This window comes from Oryctolagus cuniculus, chromosome 16, assembly GCF_051225735.1.
Source record: "Oryctolagus cuniculus isolate XC-2025 breed Fujian yellow rabbit chromosome 16, ASM5122573v1, whole genome shotgun sequence".
Classification (NCBI taxonomy): Eukaryota; Metazoa; Chordata; class Mammalia; order Lagomorpha; family Leporidae; genus Oryctolagus; species Oryctolagus cuniculus.
Genome location: NC_142882.1, coordinates 81,221,915 through 81,241,129, shown reverse-complemented (window position 1 = coordinate 81,241,129; position 19,215 = coordinate 81,221,915). Strand labels below are relative to the sequence as shown.

Genomic DNA, 19,215 nt, shown 5'->3' with positions numbered 1-19,215 from the left:
ATTCTTTCAATTTCTGTTTGCTATGAAAAGTCTTTTTTTCACCTTCATTCACAAATGATAGCTTTGCAGGATATAATATTCTGGGGTGGCAGTTTTTCTCTCTTAGTACCTGGGCTATATCTCGCCATTCCCTCCTAGCTTGTAGAGTTTCTGGTGAGAAGTCAGCTGTGAGTCTGATTGGAGATCCTCTGAGAGTAATCTGACGTTTCTCTCTTGCAAATTTTAGGATCTTTTCTTTATGTTTCACTGTGGAGAGTTTAATTACAACGTGTCGTGGTGAGGATCTCTTTTGGTTGTGTTTATTAGGGGTTCTGTGAGCTTCCTGTACTAGGATTTCTCTGTCCTTCTCCAAACCTGGGAAATTTTCTGCTAATATCTCACTAAAAAGGCCTTCTAATCCTCTCTCCCTCTCCATGCCTTCAGGAACTCCTAGAACCCGAATGTTGGTTTTTTTAATAGTATCCTGAAGATTCCCGACAATATCTTTTAGATTTCTAATTTCCTCTTCTTTTCTTTGGTCTGACTGTATCCTTTCCTGTTCTCTGTCTTCTAAGTCCGATATTCTCTCTTCTGCTTCACCCATTCTGTTTGTAAGGCTCTCTATTGTGTTTTTCATTTGATCTATTGAATTCTTCACTTCAGTCACTATCACAGTTTCCTGTTGTACTAGTTGTTTCGTTTCATTTTGATTCCTCCTTATATTTCATTTTCACGAGAGAGATTTTCTATCTTGTCCATTAAGGATTTCTGTAGTTCAAGAATTTGTTTTTGAGAACTTCTTAATGTTCTTATCAATTTTTTGAGATCTGCTTCTTGCATTTCTTCTATGTCATCATCTTCATAATCTTGAATTGGGGTGTCTTTTTCATTTGAGGGCATCATGGTGACTTCCTTGTTTTTATTGCCTGGGTTTTTGCATTTGTTATTTGGCATATTGGAGATATTTGGTTTCTTCACTGTGGTTTTTTCTCTTGTTATACTATGACTCTAGATTAAGTGGACTATCTGTTTTTGATGGAGCCTTAGGGCTTGAGATGGGTGTGGCCTGAGAGCTCTGTTTGGTGTGCCAAAGGTGACACTCCCAGGTTAGGCGTGGTAGATCTCTCTCTCTCTCTCTCTCTCTCTCTTTCTTTTTTTTTGATTCAAAAGGGAAGTAATTCTGCACAGCTGAACGAAGTTGAAGGTAGTTAGCAGGCAAATGATATACCCACAGGAGCCAGAGATCAGAAGCTCTTTCCCAAGGACCACACAGGGAATCTGTTCGGCCCTCAGAGTGGGCTCAAATTCTCCTTCAGTCTCCCACTGGGTTGCCAAAGTTACGGAATTGTAGCGTCTCTGGAGAGTGCTCACGTGAATTCCGTGAGTTCTCTCCCCCACCGTCTCTTTTTTCACAGTCTCAGTTCAGTAGCACCACAAATTTACTAGGTCCTAATCTCCTGTTAATTCGCCCCGCCCAGAGTCAGGTTTTTCTGCTAGGCTCAGGGCCGGTGCAGACCTGAGGTCGCTCTGCTTATGACATATGTCCAAGATGGCGCCTGCTCTTTGTCTTGCTCGCCCTTGAGAGGCGAGCGGAGAGAGAGAAACCCGTGTCCGTACCAGTCACCTTTTTCTCTCTCTCTCTCTCTCTCTCTTCCAGTTAGCCTGGTGAACTCCCCCCCCACCCTGGGGGTCGTTCCCTCTAGTCTCCTCTCTCCGCTTGCCTGCCGGTGTCTCGGGCTATTGAGGTTCGGCTCACCTCACGTTCCAGCGCTGGTGTGTCGAGTCTGCCGCTGGTGTCCCGAACTGTGGGCTCCCACGCTCTCCACGGAGGTCCGCTGTGAATCACGCGTTCCGGAAGAGTTTCTTCTGCTGTTTCCTCCCCTACTCTTCCTTGAACCTGCAGTATCTCCACTTTTATTAAACTATCTCTCCCCGGACTATCAGTGTGCTCCCTTCCTATTCCGCCATCTTGCCTCCTCTTAAATGGCATTTTTAAAAGATTTATTTATTTATTTGAAAGTCAGAGTTATGCAGAGAAAGAGAGAGCGAGCAAGCGAGCTCCGCAATGGCTGGAGCTGAGCTGATCCGAAGCCAGGAGCCAGGAGCTTCTTCCAGGTCTCCCACGCAGGTGCAGGGACCCAAGGACTTGGGCCATCTATTACTGCTTTCCCAGGCCATAGCAGAGAGCTGGATTGGAAGAGCAGCAGCCAGGTCTTGAACTGGCGCCCATATGGTATGCCAGCACTTCAGGGCAGGGCTTTAATGCACTGCACCACAGTGCCAGCCCCTAAATGGCATTTTGACTCTTTGTCTACTGTTCTTTTCCCTATACCACATTATTTATTCCTTAAATTACTGTAATTAGCTTGATATTTGTGACTTTATAAGTACCCAGTGACATAAGTCTATTGTCATTTTCATGTTTCAGATAGTAATGAATGATAACTTTTCTGAGGATATGGAAAGGTGAAAAAATAGATGTTGCTTGCTAATGCCTAATGTTTTGGCATCTGAATTGCAGTGCATGGGAGCAGACAGCCCTCATTACCATGTTGGTTTCCATGGGAGGCCACTCACCTAATTATGCATTGGTTTTTCCTCACTGCTTTCCCGGTTAGAGACAAGGCACTCCTCTAGGGTTGTATTCTGGATCTGCACTGCAGGTGAAATCATTCTCTAAGATGTCTGACTATGACATAATGACAGATGTCTCAAGGGTATTTTTCTTTGATGCATTAATATAGTTTTTTTCATGTGGTGATACGTATTGTCACTTAAATCTATGAATACAAAATGAAGAATATAAGAAAAATATTTACTAGGTTAACAGCTGTTCATAATGCTGTTAGATATTAATTAAAAACAGTTGCATTAAAATAGGACACTGTAATTGCTCTATAAACTGAAGGAGATATGCACTCCAGGTGAGATAAGCAGTCATCTTTGAAAGATCATGGCCTTTTAATAACTTTGAAGCTCTGTGTTTGGATAAATACTTCACATATCATTAAGTAATCAGAATGTAATAAATAGTATTGTGGTGAGCAAAAAGAAGACACAGCACTCACAATCTGTTGCTCTTAAATTTGGCAATTTTGATTTTTTTCATTTCATTACTCTGCAGCGTCATGGCATATAGAAAAATTTTAAGCATTTACCTTTGATTCTAAAGGTGTGTATATTTTCTATGTTTACTTTTCATATATTCTTGTTTGTTGTTAAAACATGGATGGCATGCACTGAAGAACTGCTAGGATTTTTCCTTTCTGTGGTTCGAGTAGAATTTCCAGCTTCGCAGAAGTCATGGCATGGAAGAATGAAGGCAGAGAGAGAATAACTGGCATAGCATCTAGTTCCTGAGTCCCAGCAAAACATCCGAGAAAGTTTTATCTTTTTAAATGTATCTTCCTGGCATACACTGGAATAGATGCACAACATGAGAATATCAGAGTTAACTAAATTTCCAGGATCGCTTTGCTGATTCTGTTGCCTACAGAAAGTGTCAATTGTCAAGGCATTCGGAAGTAAATATTCACTATTAACTAATAGTTTGTTTCTAAGCATAATATCAATTTTTGACAAATAGGTAAACTTAGCAACTACTTATTTAAGAGCAATTTAAAACCTGAATCAAAAGACTGAGGATGTTGGCCTTGTCATAAATATTTATGGGGCACAACAACTAATTTTAGGAACATGATAATCGATGTGGAGGAACTTGGTTAGAATTTTTTGGAAAGGCAGTTAATTTTTCCACCTTTTATAATGTATTTGCTATAAATTATATTGGTTTTTTACTGTCAAATTTGAGTTGAATACAGAATTTTATTTAGCTTGATTGTATCATTCTCATTGATTTATATTGTGACCACTGAATTAAAAAAAAATGACCATAGCAGTCTGAACTTTCATCCTTTATTCAGGTTTTCATGTCTGCTTTAAAAATTGATAAGCTTGACAGACTGATAATTAAGATTTGTGAAAAAAAAAAAAGATTAATTGTTGCTGTCTCCAGCTGACATCCAGAAATGTAGATGGTTTGAGTCTTACTGCCATGAAGAGATGGAATCTTTCTGTGTTTTCATGTAATGTAATGTACTTTCATTGTCATGTTATTATAATGCCTTTTCTTGAAGATTCCCTGCAAAAAGCACACTTGCCATTTGTTTAAGTCACTGAAAATGACCCAAGTAATTTTGAACACCAGGCTTTAATTCTCTGGAGTATTTGAAATCCCATTGGCATAAGACTGGTTTTTATCTTTCATTTCAATAGGTACACTAATTAAAATATAGGAGGTTTATTGTTGTTGAAAAGTTGCTATTTTTCTTTCATAGTTGAGAGAACAAGCAGGTGTATAACAGAGTAATGTTATGCCAAATTAAGATTGTCATACAGATGGCACTGAGAATGGATTCCGCAATGAGACTCTTTAATGTTGAGATAGAAAATCAAATGATACCTGATTTTCTCCATATTCTTCATTAGAGCTCTCATTTAGCTCATAATGTTTTTGTACTATGCGTTACCATGAATTTTATAGAGCCTTTCCTCATTCTGTGTTTCAGGAAATATGATTATTTCATGAGGCCATCAAAGAGTGTTTTAAGAATTTATCACCTAGTCTCAGCTCCTGCCCAGGCTTCTTCTGAGCGTTTTCATCCTCTTTTTGTTACAACAAAATAATCTCCCATACCTAGCAAGTGGAGGATTAACCATGCATTTCGTCATTTTGAGTTTGGCTTTTTCTTCTTTATTGTCATCTGCTAAGCTGCTTGTAACAGTTTGGATCTGACAAAGGAAATAAAGGCCAGTTAATTAAGCACTCCACTCTCTCCTAGGCGTGCTTTAAAACCCAGACTGGAGAAAGTCATCCCCAAAAATACTGAAGTGCCTACAAAAAACTGGAGTTGGTGTTGTGCTTTGACTGTCTGATGGAAGTTCCCACCTTGGTGGAGTACCCTTTGGGAATAGGGAAGGCACATTCACAGATTTCAGGCTTCAAGCCACCTTGCTCACATTGCCACTCTCCAGTTTAAGATGCATCCTGTGCCAGGATCCCTTTGTTTACATGCGTGAAGCCCTGGAAGGGAAATCAGCACAGTTAATAGAGTATACACACACACTGCCAGAGATTTTTCTGATTGCCTTGGAAAGACACAAACTTCGTGGGACTAAGCAGTACAGGTCATAGTTATTTTTTTTTCTGTTTTTTGGTTTTGTGTGTGTGTGTGTGTGAGTGATCTTTGTGTGTTTTTTTTTTTTGTAAAATTTTATTTAAGGAATACAACTTCATGCATTTCATATATACAAATTTAGGAACATAATGTTTCTTCCCACTCTACCCTCCCACCTGCTTGCACTCCCACCTGTCTTCCTCATTCCTCTCCTATTCCCATTCTTATTTTTTACAAAGATATATTTTCAGTTAACTTTTATTTAAATATTTATTTATTTATTTGAAAGTCAAAGTTACACAATGAGAGGAAAGGCAGAGAGGGAGAGTGGGAGAGAGGGAGAGAGGGAGAGAGAGAGAGAGAGAGGTCTTCCATACGCTGGTTCACTCCCCAAGTTGGCCACAATGGCCAGAGCTGCGCCTATCTGAGACCAGGATCCAGGAGCTTCTTCCAGGTCTCCCATGTGGGTGCAGGGGCCCAAGGACTTGGGCCACCTTCTGCTGCATTTCCAGGCCATAGCAGAGAGCTATGGCCATAGCAGTGAGGATTGGAAATGGGGCAGCCAGGATTTGAACCGGCACACATATGGGATGCCGACACTGCAGGTGGCAGCTTTACCCACTACACCACAGCGCCTGCCCCTCAGTTAACTTTACTCATAAGATTAACCCTACACTAAGTAAACAGTTCAACAAATGGTTTGAAGAAGAAAACACACACACATACACACACACAGACACTGTTAACAGTTAAGGAAAGGGTTGTTCAAAATTATTGCTTCTCAAAGTGTCAATTTCACTCCTATAGTCAGCTTTTAGGTACTCTTTTAGTTACCATCCATCAGAGAGAACATGTGATATTTGTCTTTTTAGGGCTGGCTTATTTCACCAAGTATAATGGTTTATAGTTGCATCCATTTTGTTGCAAACAACAAGATTTCATTTTTAACTGTTGTGTAGTATTCCATAGTGCATATATACCATAATTTCTTTATCTAGTCTTCAGTTGATGGACATCTTGGTTGAATCCATATCTTGGCTATTGTGACTTGAGCTACAGTAAACATGGGTGTACAGATCATTCTTTCATATACTGATTTCTTTATATTTGGGTATGTTCCCAGGAGTGGCTGAGTCGTATGGTAGGTCTGTATTGAGATTTCTCAGGAATCTTATACTGTCACAGTGGCTACACCAGCTTATATTCCTAGTAACAGTGGATTAGGGTACCTTTATCCCCACATCCTCACCAGCATTTGTTGTTGGTTGATTTCTGTATGAGACTCATTCAAACTAGGGTAAGGTGAAGTCTCATTGTGATTTTGATTTTGATGAGCATTTTTTCATGTGTCTGTTGGCCATTTGAACTTCCTCTTTTGAAAAATGTCAAAGTTCAAGTCCTTTGACCATTTCTTACATAGTTATTTTCCCATTCATGTTTACATTGTTGTTACTGCAGACCTCTGAGTGGCTATGGAGAGATTTTTTGTTGATTTTATGTAAATGAACTTGTAAGTCTTTGAATATGTGTTCCGTTTGAAATTAAGTTCTTTCCATGGTATTGCTTGGTTTGGTGAAATTTCTTTTTCTTTTCTTTTTCTTAAGATTTATTTATTTTGAAAGTTAAGATCTTCCATCCAATAGTAGAATCCCAAGGTTGCCCCAGTGGCCAAGAGCTTCATCCAGGTCTTCCACAGAGGTGTCAGGGGCCTAACACCTGGGCCCTCTTCTGCTGTTTCCCATGATCATTAGCAGGGAGCTGAATCAGAAGTGGAGCAGCCAGGACTCACACCTGCATCCACAGGGAATGCCAGCATTGGCTTCACCTGCTATTCCACAGTGCTGGCCCCTGGTGAACTTTCTAGAGCTTTAGACTCAAGCTTGGTTTAGCACATTGGTCAGTTTTTCAGTCCATATTCTTTTTTTTTCTTTTTTAAGATTTATTTATTTATTTGAAATTCAGAGTTACACAGAGAGAGGAGAGCAGAGAGAAAGGTCTTCCATCCACTCCCCAATTGGCCACAATGGTCGGATTTATGCTGATCCAAAGCCAGGAGCCAGGAGCTTCTTCTCCTTCTCCCACGCAGGTGCAGGGGCCCAATCTTCTACTGCTATCTCAGGACATAGCAGAGAGCTGTCAGTCCATATTCTTTAAAAAAAAAAAGTTGTATTAATCTCAGTTGATAGTAAGATAATTTGTGTTGCTTAATTGTCTAAGATTTTACTTCAGGCAGTAAAATCATTTAAATTCTGGCATAAATAATTATGTTTTACACTGTCTTAGTAGCACTTTAATACAAGTGTGATATGAAAATTATAGCATAATGTTGAATAGCGAAGGTTTTATTTCTGTCTCCTTTTTATCCCTGTGTATAGTCTTCTAAGTATTCTTTAAAAATTCAGTATATTTAATTGCAATGATGCTTTGTAAAGTTGTGACTATTGAGGGTGTTTAGTAGATATATTTTGTTATAAGTTAATACTTTTTTGGGTATCTTGAATCATGATTTTGTGTTTTTTTAAAATATTTAAGAAGACCTAAGATTGCAACAAAACCACTGTATGATGCATATTTTTAAATATTTTGACATTGATTTGATATTTTGAGATTCAAAGATTAATTATTTTTCATTTCTAGGAAGTTGGAAGTATGAATGATTGTATAGCCCATGTGGGCTTTAAGAAGATACAGTGTTGTATATGAAACATCATTTTAAGTATTTATTACTAATGTACAACTTTGATTTATCAGCCAGTGTCACATTTTGTAGCCTTGGGCTTACTGTATATAGCCACTTTCATCACATAGTATGTGTACTTTGTTTGGTTACCAGTAGTCTTAATTGTGGAGTCAAAGTAAGAAAAAAGAAGGTCCAAATATCAGTACTTCTAACTTGCTCTGTGTCTTGGCCAATTCACTTAATTTCTCTGAGACTTTATTTCTGTTTCTCTTAGTAGAAATAATAATACTTATCTGGTGAGGATATTGTGCATATTAAATTGTCAAATGAATACAAAACACTTAGTACCATGTCTATTAGGATAAGAACTCAGTACATGGTAGTTATTACAGTTGTTGGATTTGTGGAGTCCTTTCTATTTCTGTTATTCATAAAATTATGGAATGATGTAATTTTACAATGTGACTGGCTATTAAAGGTATCCAAGACTGAACTGATCATTTTCAAGGTGAAAACTTAAGATGCAGAAATGTTAGACATGATCCCATGGCCTGGGCAGAAAGGGAGCCTAGCTGTGTGCCATATGGAGCAGCGTCCATGGTAATTTGCTCTTATCAATAAATTTCTAGTCTCCTCTAAGCCTTAAGAAATCCAGGACATATTGCTTCAAGGAAATTGACTCATACTTGAAAATGTGTGTTTACTGCACTTTTTAGCACATGTTACACAGTCCACGTATTTCTGACAGTCTGTGAGTGCTGTCAACTCTTGATATTGAGAAGAAAGAGCATTTGATTTCACAGCTTTACACTCGGGGCAGGGGGAGTTGTTGGTTATAAAACTCATTGCTCATCAGAAGGGCCAGTAATTCTTCTAAGTTATCAGTACAACATATTGAATCGAATAGCATGTGCCTTTTATTAACTACTTTAAAAGTTGTGATAAAACACTTTATCCTGATAATTTTCTACCTACTTAAAATCCAAAGTGTTTCAAAGGGAATAGATGAAGTCGTAAGGGATTCTCCCCGGAAGTGTGTGCTGTGGTGCTGAGAATATCTGTTGGGGCTGACAACACAACGCTAAAGAGAGCTGCTCACAGAAGTGTCCTTGTCCATCAAGACTGATTGCAGAAAGTGGACATATTCAAAGTAAAGTGTGGAACTTCAGCAATCATCCTGGCAGATTTGGAGAAATCTCTTTTTATAAAAATTGAATAGAATACACATAAATGACAAAGATTCTTAGAATACCTTATGGCAGCCACAGTAGATTGATAGGGAAATGTGTTATTTTATCAACTTCAGTACATGAAGCTGTCTTCTGCCATGCTATTTATGTCGAAAAATATTTTAGATCACAAAAACAAAAATTCAAGGATCACATGCTCATTGTATGTTCATTGAGATGGTTAGAAACTTGGGTTCACTTAATAATAAAAGACCTTTACTCTATCAGGTATGTAACTATCCATCCATGCATGTGTTCAGCATCTACCTCATTTAAGATTATGAATTTTAGTGGGAAGTTTATAAGCTCTGTGTGATGATTGGCTGTCTTAGAGAAAGATTTTGTTCTTTTAGAGCTTTATTTTTCTCATTTGTTTTTTTTTTTAAGAGATTTATTTATTTATTTATTTGAAAGTCAGAGTTACACAGAGAGAAGAGAGGCAGAGAGAAAGAAAAAGAGAGAGAGAGGTCTTCCATCCGATGGTTTACTCCCTAGATAGCCGCAACGGCTGGACCTATGCCGATCTGAAGCCAGGAGCCAGGAGCTTCTTCTGGGTCTCCCTCATGGGTGCAGGGGCCCAAGCACTTGGACCATCTTTTGCTGTTTTCCCAGGCCACAGCAGAGAGCTGGATTGGAAGTGGAGCAGCCGGCTCTTGAACTGGTGCCCATATGGGATGCCAGCACTTCAGGCCAGAGCGTTAACCCACTGTGCCACAGTGCTGGCCCCTCTCATTTGTTTAAAAGGAAAGGAAAAGTAAAGGACAATAGATGGAAAGGATTAAGTAATATATGTAAAGGTGTCGCTCCCCCACTCGCGGAGGAACGACACCGGACCCTGCGCTGTTCTCTTTGCCCGGCCCTTCCCGAGTTTGCTGCCACTCCCCCGACCCTGCCTCCGCAGAGGGGCGGCACCTCCACTGCTTTCCCCGCTTCTGCGGAGGAGCGGCACACTGCTGGCTGGCTCTCTCAGGGGTTTCTCAGATGTTCCTCCTGCATGTTGTCTCTCTCCTCCTTTATAGTCCTCTTCCACCAATCCCAACTCTGCTGGCTTTCTCTCCCCACGCGCTGAGCACGCTGCTCTCCTCCAATCAGGGGCAGGATCAGCTCCTGCAGCTTGTTAGTCGAATTGGTGAGGCAGCTGTGTGGAAGTTGTTTACTCCCTCTCAGCGCCATATTGTGGGGGCCGGGCCCTGCTCCCCACATAAAGGTACTTGGAAGAATTCTTAAATTAGAGCAAACCTTCAGTTAGAGTTGGTCCCTTTTCAGTAGGTGAGATACCATTGATGATTATAGCAGCACTGATGTTTCTGTGTATTGGCTTGCCATGTGATGGTTCTTCCTGTTCTTGTGGCACCCTCTGCTTTTTCACAGAACATCAACCCTAACTTGTTATAATATAGTTTTTAAAAAATATTTATTTACTTATTTGAAAGGCAGCATTAGAAAGAGAGAGAGAGAGAGAGACAGATCTTCCATCCAATGCTTCACTCTCCAAATGGCCAGAGCTAGGCTGTTCCTAAGTGAGGAGCCAGGAGCTTCTTCCAGGTCTCCCACATGGGTGCAGGAGTCCAAACACTTGGGTCATCTTCCTCTACTTTCCCCGGGCACATTACCCGGGAGCTGGATTGGAAGTGGAGCAGCCAGGACTCTAAATAGTGCCTATATGCAATGCCGGTGTTGCGTATGGCAGCTTTACCTGCTACACTGTAGCACTGGTCCCTGTAATATGACTTCATTAACAATCACCTTAAGTGGCTTTTGCAAGACTTACCATGCAGATGTTAGGTACATGCCCACTGGTCTAAAGGAAGAGACTCTGTGGCTTGAGCTGTCAAGATATTCCCAGAGAGTCATCTATGGGTAGACTGTGTGACTGGTCAAGGTGCCTCACTCTTAGAGCCTTCCCACCTGTAGCTACAGGTGTATATTTTGTTGAGTACATTAAAGCATTATTCATAAAATGCCAACGTAGCTCATGATTTCAATGAATTATGTTGTCCTTTCACCACCATTACTTTTATCATATTGAGTTGGCAGGTTCACATTCTCATGTATTATCCTCTTTCATTAGTTTTGAGATTTTCTTCTTCTGAACCTATATTATATCTGCTTGCTTGGTCTCAGTTTTCTCTCTAAGAATAGAAGGGGTTTGAAATAGCACTCCAACGTCTGTGTCAACTGAATGCTGATCAACTCATCTTTCTTTTAACATTTCACAGGTCATGAATTCTGTTTTCAGAGTGGCCAGTTTTCTATGATTTGTTCCCTCCTCCTTGTTTTTCTTCTTGTAATGGCAGAATCAGTTCCAGTGCTGTTTGTTGTGATATCCTCCACCTTTGCTTTCAGTACCCACAGTTTGTGTTGCTGTCACAGCACAGTGGCGGTGGTCTGTGCATCTGTCATCCCCAGGAGGCTGTTCAGACCCCATCTTGTATCTCACTCATCTTCGCGCCCTTCCTCCACTACTGTACCTGGCGTACATGGTTGAGTCTTCATATACCTTGAATGAATTATTCTGTGAAGATTTGTTCAGACTTAACTTTCAGCATTGCTAAAAATTTGGGGCTATGTTTGTCCTGTTTGGGTCTTGGTTGCGGTGTATGCACTTACAATTGGAGTGTGTAGTGCTCATTTTCTTAATCTCTTTTAGTGTGCTGTCCATTTCAGCAGCTTGTGGATTAGCATGAGGATTATCTATTTTCTCTAATTAGTGAAGCTATTAAAATAAAAGCCCTTTTGGGGCGGCTTGATCCACCCACTCTCCCTGTTGTAGGGTTGCCAGTTGGTTAGGTCTTACCTGCCACCACCCGGACGTCTCCAGGTTCTGTGCCGTCATCACATCACTGGTATTGGAATGTCAGCTGTGTACTCAAGTTCTGAAGATGGCTAAGGCACGCAGTAGATGGGAGGTGTTAACACCATCCTGATAGATAATGCCATCCTGATAGACACATGCAGAGGCTACCCTGGGGCATGAAGGTGGAGTATCTTCCACACACCGGTGTGGGGCCAGTGTCCAGGGAAGTGGTCAGGAAGGGCTTCAGGGAACATAAATAGAGATTCATAGGCAATAGAGAAAAGGGATTTTTTTTTTCTGACAAAAGAGGCAAGAACAAAAGATCACGTTGGGAACAACTTGCTCTGAGTGTGAGGGGATGGGGTAGGCTTACTGGAACTTAGGGACGTGGGATGATAATCCCTGGGCACCTGGTTGGGATCAGTGCTTAACTGGAGCCAGGCTATCAGATACCCATATGCTATTTTGTCAGTTGGAGGACGAAGCTTCTATACGAACACTGTGCCTTTGCCAGTGGATCTGTGGCCAAGATTCCCAGAGTGGGGTGATTAAGAGCCCTGACTTTGGAGTCAAAGCATCTGAGTTCGAGTTCTAGCGTTGCAGTTAACGGCTGTGTGGTCCTGAGCAACTGCACTCATTTCTCTCAATCGCTGATGTGCAGAAATTCATGGGAATTACTTCATTTAAATGATTACAAAGATTAAATTAGGTTATATTCTATAATGCATAGAAGAGTAATTGGCATTTAGTGGGTTTAGGAGCTTGTTAAATTAAAATGCTTTTCTGTGGTTAAAGTGTATATTCTGGTAAGTGCCTGATAGATCCCAAAGATCAGTTATCATCTTGCACAATGCCAAAACATTTCTTTTCAGTGTCAGTTTATTTTTGAAATTGTTACATGGTCTGCCTCTGCCTCTGCATACATGTGGGTGTATGTATGGTTGTGTGTGCATAAAGTGTTTGAAAACACAAAATAAGCTTTCTCTTTCTTTCTAAACTAAAGGGTCCTTGGCTTCCTTAGAAATTATAAGCTTTAAAGTTCAGGATGGGCCAGCGCTGTGGCATAATGGACTAAGCCTCTGCCTGCGGTGCTGGTATCCCATATGATCACTGGTTTTAGTCCTGGCTGCTCCTCTTTCATTCCAGCTTCCTGCTGATGGCCTGAGAAAACAGTAGAGGATGACCCAAGTGTTTGGGCCCCTGCTCACACGTGGGAGGCCCGAAGATGCTCTTAGCTAACACCTGGCTCAGCCCTGGCTATTTCGGCCATTTGGGGATTGAGCCAACAGATGGAAGACCTCTTTCTTTCTTTCTTTCTTTCTTTCTTTCTTTCTTTCTTTCTTTCTTTCTTTCTTTCTTTCTTTCTTTCTTTCTATATTGGTGCTCTCTTTCTGTCTGTCTGTAACTCTGTCTCTCAAATCAATAAATGAATCTTTAAAAAAATATTCAGAATGATGGGGGTATTAGAAGTGAGGAATGAGACTGGAAACCGATAGTGATGACATTAAATCTTTTCATCAGCTATATGTAAGAATGGAAAAGATGAGAAATCTAGAGAGATGTTTGCTTCTTTGGGTTCTTAAACCAGTAATTTAATCTAGGCTAACACAGAATGGACATTTATTTTCTGCATTTATACTTTGAGAATAATAATCCTAGGCCTTCACTGCCCTATGCATATTATCACATACAGAAATTTTGAGATGAATTTGTTTTAATTTCAAGGTATGCCCCCTATAAAAATCACTTGAGTTGGCTTTCATGACCCATCGTTGGTTGGAACACTTCAGAAATGCAAGCTTTTGGAACCTTCAAGGACTTGCCAGAGTTCCATTTGAATATTCTGGAACCCTTCCTCCCATCAATATTTTGCATTTCGTTTAAAATTTCCCTGAAACTGCCTTTTGTTACTGGCTGATTATAAAGGCTAGAAACTTGGTGCCACTAAAACGTAACATTTGTTTTTATTGTTGTTCTACAAGATCAACATTCAAAAAAAAAATGTCTTTTGGCAAGCAAATTGCTTAAAATATTCTTTTTTCCTAAGCGGAATATTGAGAAGTGTAGTGAATCACACTTTTTGTTATTGGACTAGGAGCATTTGATACACTGTAATATGAAAGTTCACAGAGAGGCCATTAGTCACTTTTTCAAATTCCTTATAAAAGTATTGCTCTCGAGTTCTTGATTTCTCCCTTTTGCTCTGTGTCCTTTCCCTTGAGGTTGGGTCGGCTCTGTAATTAGTGAAGGTTCTGTCTGTCTTGAGGCAACAGCTCATTCTCTGTGGCCATATGTGCAAAAAGCCATCTATTACAATGTACTATTAATTGGATCATGTGACTGTTTTTGTTTTAATTATTTCAAATTATCTTTCCATTCTTAAAGCATGTCAATGGGTGAACTCAAGGTTACCATCTTTATGTCATTTCTATGGAATTAAATCTGTGCACAGTTACATAAATTTGGTAAATAATTCTGTGTTTTTAATCTCTATAATGCTATGATAGTTTTTCTCTCAAACATAATTTTATGCCTGTAGACATTAAAATATTATAAAAAATTGAATCCTACATTTTGCTTAATTTATGGAATGTAGATTGAGGCATTGATCTCTCTGCTGAAGAGGTGTCAGTCAGGCTTGATAGAATGGGTTGTTTGAAATGCTCAGATTGCCACTTAATGAATGAGGGATCTACAGGCTAATACTGCACATTGTGTTTAAATAATTTGATAGGAAATCTAGTGATGGATACTCATTCCCACCAAATGCAAGTGATTGGCAGACTGAATGTAGAAAGTGGCATTTATCTGTGTTCAGATTTTTAACTTTTGTCTTCCTGTTTTGTTTTGTTTCTTTTTCCAGTTATTTTTATTTCAGTTGCTGCGAGGGCTGTCTTACATCCACCAGCGTTATATTTTGCACAGAGACCTGAAACCACAGAACCTTCTGATCAGTGACACGGGGGAGTTAAAGCTGGCAGATTTCGGTAGGAAAGCAGTTAATTACCAGTCTATTTTGTCACACTGTGAGAATGCCAGGCAGATGGTGGCCCTGCATTTGTTTAGGTGTGCTTCTTCTGTCATTGTAGATCATGGTACAATTCTTCTGGAAGGAAAGATTTTTTTTTTTTATTTATTTGTGCTAATATAAAACATAATGCTTGATGGATTTTTAGAACATTTATACTGAGTGCTAGAGAGACTTAACTACTCATAAGCATAAACCAGATCTCATTAATATGTATTTCCTAAGTAAAAGTCAGTAAAATTTTGAGCATTAAAAAAAAACTCAAGGAAATCTTTGTAGTTTTTTAAAATTTTTATTATTAAAATGTCACCTACTGAAAAGCAGGATGGTATAATGAGCCTGAATTTACCCCTTATCACCTTCGAGAGTTATCAGTATTCTACCCAACTTGAAGAAAAGGAGTGTAAACCCCTGGCCATTTCAGAGCATCACTGTGTATGAGGGCGTCGGTCGCCCTAAGCCCGTAATATCTTACAAGTCTGGGGGCAGTGCCAACGCTTCAAGAAAGGACTGTTGTTTACTCAAGTATGCTCAATAGTGTGGTAAAAAAGCGGCATTTACTCCTGGACCCATTGGAGGCATTCCTTTTTAGAAATTTTGAGATTGCTGTCTTCCAACCAGAAGCCTTCTTCCAGATGCTGTCTTTGAGCCTCTGAAGGGGAGCCACGCTGCCACGCCCTCACTGCTAGCCCCGCCTTCTTTGTCAAGACTGATGTTTCTGGATTGCCCAAGCTCTGTCACCTCACAGAGCACCAGGGCACGCCTGACAGCAGTGTGAGGTGTTAACGTTGCATTGCCTTGGTTAGTTTGGAATACAAATTCTGATTGGAAATTTGTTCCATTAAGGATGGAATGAAACTATTACCCTGGGGACTTACAGATGCCTGGGGTTGTGATGTGGGCTTTTGCTAAAATATGACTATCTTTTCCTATTCCCCCAACATGTTCAGTAAATATAAGAGGGCAGAAAATGATATTTCTTATTTCAAGGTAGTAGACTGTTGATTTCCTTTGTAATGAATCTACTGTTAGGTTTTGTATATTCTTCTAAAACTGAACTATAACAAAAGTTAGTATGAGAAGTGATTTATTGCAAAATATTTCTTTTGTCCTTATGTACTTTGGAAAAAATGGTGAAAGTGTGTGTATGTGTGTATGTGCCTGTGTGTGTATGTGTTTTGTTGTTGTTTGTTGCCAGATTTGGTGTTAGAATTCTATTAGGTGGCTGGTAGAAAGTCTCTATTATAGGGTAGGAAATAATGGGAGAGTGGTGTAGGTGAAGGAGACAAGTTTGCAGGTCCTCTAATTCAAGTTTATTGGCTTTATTGTGGACATGTTCTGAAGTTTATCAGTATCAGTAAATTAAAAAGGATTTACAGTGATCTTTATGGTATGTTAATATAATATGAAAATACTTATAATGCATGATTATACTGGACATGGCTCCTTTTGTATGTTTATAAGATACATTTTTTAAAATATGATTTTGTTTATATAACCAGAGATACAATACAGTTGTGAATATGTGACTGCTGAGTTTTTTTTTTTTTAATTTTATGATGTTTTTATTCTAATAGGTGAGCTCATCTTAAAAGGTTCTGTTGGGTCTTCAAAACTGACATTTTATTATATCAGATCTAGAAACATTAAGATACAACTTTTTAACATTTCAGTGGTTCTTAGGTATTATAAATTACTGAGACAACAAATGCTAACATCATCATTCTAGATTTTCCCAGTGTCTTTCCAGTCCTCCTACATTCTCTCATTTCTTGCTTCTTGAACTTATTACATGTCCACACAAAAAGTATATTATTTTGTAAGCATTTTTCATAGAAGAATGTATCATGAATACTTTATTTGTATTATATGTATTATATATAAATTAATATATAATTATATGTCTATTATATATATAAAATCTTTTTAACAGCTTCTGTTTTCCCAGTAATAGCCAAAACCTCGTCTCTGTTCAATGTCATGTCAGCGAGCTTGCAGGTCTTTCTAATTGTTTTTTATTATGCACAGGTCTGAATGTAGCATCTCTGAGATGAAAACTGCATACAGTGTGATTATAGTGTCGAACACTTCAGAGCTTTTGATTCCTCAGATCAGACTGTTCTGCACAGGGTTATGCCTGTGTCTCAGTGTTGTGGACTGCATGGTCTAGCTTGGAACGTGCACTTGGCACATATCCTGTGCACGAAGTGTAATGAGCGAGACTTATTCACTAACTGACAATTTGCCCCAATTAATTGTGCGTTATTTTTGTCTTTTAATTTAAGACATGCAGTTAGCTGTGATTTACTGTGTTTGGGCACGTGTGCCTGTCTGAGATGAGGGAAACACACTGGAAATCACAGGGAAGCTAACTAGTCAAGATGGGATGGTTCCAGTCAGTAGAGCAATTAGAAACACAAGGCCTTAGTTCATACTAAGAGGTATAAAAAGCTTTCTAACCAGTTTCTTGTCTTGCCTTTTTTTCTCTTATTTGGGCAATACCATGAAATTTTTATTAAAAGAGACAAATATAGTCTATGATTTTTCCCTTATTGTAGATGCAACAATTTTTATTAGAAAGATACATTGTAGTAGGAAAAACTTGGGAATTTGTTGAATTTATTCTATATGCTGGACAGAAATTCCTGCTTCAAGTATATTTACTTATATTTTTGAGAGAGACCTCAGGTTCAGGGAGGAATCGAAATTAGCCTGGGCTTGGTCACACAGGAAGCTGTTTGCAAAGCTGGAATTCAGATGCTGAAAATACATCCGTGAAGCTCAGGTGTTCGGTATGTTTGTATTCATATATCCAGGTGTTTTGCCTTACTTTGTCTTCTATAAAATTACTATTCGCTATACACTCATTTATGTTATTTTCTATATATAGCAGATAGGACGTCCATGCCATATAAATAGACTATACATTAATACAAAAATGCATCAGATCATTTAGAGAACATTGTCAGTTAACCAGTTCAAAAGTTAATGAATGAGCTCATCCTGAGCACTTTGCAGATTTTATCTGGTGCACAGATTAAACTAGGCAGTAATGTTTTCAGAGACCCATTCAGCTTTAAACAGAATGCAGTTCTGAATTCCAGGTGGTCAAGCGGTTTGACTGTTTTTTTTTTCTTGGAAGAAAAATCATATTTAAAACACCAGAGCTTATTTTCTGTGTGCATTTTGAATAATAAATTACGTGTGATTTCTCATCCCTATAGCTTTTTATGCATACTTTTATGTAATAAAATAGAATTATTTCCTAAAAGATAGTTCATCTTTTTATTACTTATAGAAAAAAGTCTTTTCTTTAAAAGAAAAGATTTATTTATTTAACACGAAGTGACAGTGAGAGAAAGAGTTTTCCATCCTCTGGTTCATTCCTCAAATGTCCACAATGGCCAGGACTGGGCCAGGCTGAAACCAGGAACCAGGAACTTTATCCAGGTCTCCCACATAGGTAGCAGGGGCCCGAGTCCTTTTGGCGGTCGACCCCTGCCTTCCCTGGCCCATTAGCAGGAAGCTGGATGGGAAGCGGAAAAGCCAGGACTTTAACTGGCATTCTGTATGGAATGTCAGCACTGCAAATAGTGGGGTAACCCTCTGCTCCACAGCGCTGTACCCTAGAAAAAGTGTTTGAATTTCCTTTATCTAGTCTGTGTCTTTGCTTCTTGATGCTCCACACCCCATCGTGTTCCCACACAAACCTTTGTCTGGAATGCTAATCCTCCTTTCCCTCATCATGCAGGTCAAGTTCACGACACCTGTTCAAAGAGGCCACGGTGCCATGAGCGAAACCTTTCCCTTTGTGGTCCCACAGTTTGACTTCTTCAGTAGCTCCTCTAGCATACTTAAAATTATTTTGGTCATGTACTTATCAGTGTATATTTTGCTTTAGCTACTTGATTGGATGGTCTGTGAGACCAAGAACTTGAACTGTCTTGCTTGCTGACTATTGTATGTGCTATGTCTGTTTCCTCGCTTACCACAAAACAGCTGTCAAGTAAATAATGGTTCAGTGAGTAAGATGGACGGATGCCTAAACTGCGCATCAGTCTCAAAAGTAAGATGCACTGAAATCGCTGGTTTCTGTTTGATCAGCTTTGGCAAACTAGGTGTTCCTAACACAGTGTTGTTTTTATCGGGGCTGTTGCGATTGCCAGTGAAATGAGGATTACTTTCAGCCTCTTCCACACATGAGCCCTACATACCTGCTCCATATTCACTGTGTTCCTAACCTCAGGCTTCAGAAGTAAACAGCACAGAGTGATTGTAAACATACAGTAAGATGAGTAAGATTTGAAGCTGCTACTCTGCAGAAC

The 19,215-nt window shown here is 39.4% G+C and overlaps 1 protein-coding gene across 6 annotated transcripts in view; it reads left to right on the top strand.

The window, feature by feature from the left end:
* CDK14 (cyclin dependent kinase 14) overlaps nucleotides 1-19,215 on the top strand; it is a 724,945-nt gene that overhangs the window by 416,916 nt on the left and 288,814 nt on the right. For all 6 annotated transcript variants that reach the window (XM_070058421.2, XM_008261493.5, XM_051852767.3 and 3 more), the window contains one exon: nucleotides 14,726-14,849. In XM_070058421.2, coding sequence (XP_069914522.1) covers nucleotides 14,726-14,849 — 124 coding nt within the window. The remainder of the gene's footprint in view (nucleotides 1-14,725; nucleotides 14,850-19,215) is intronic.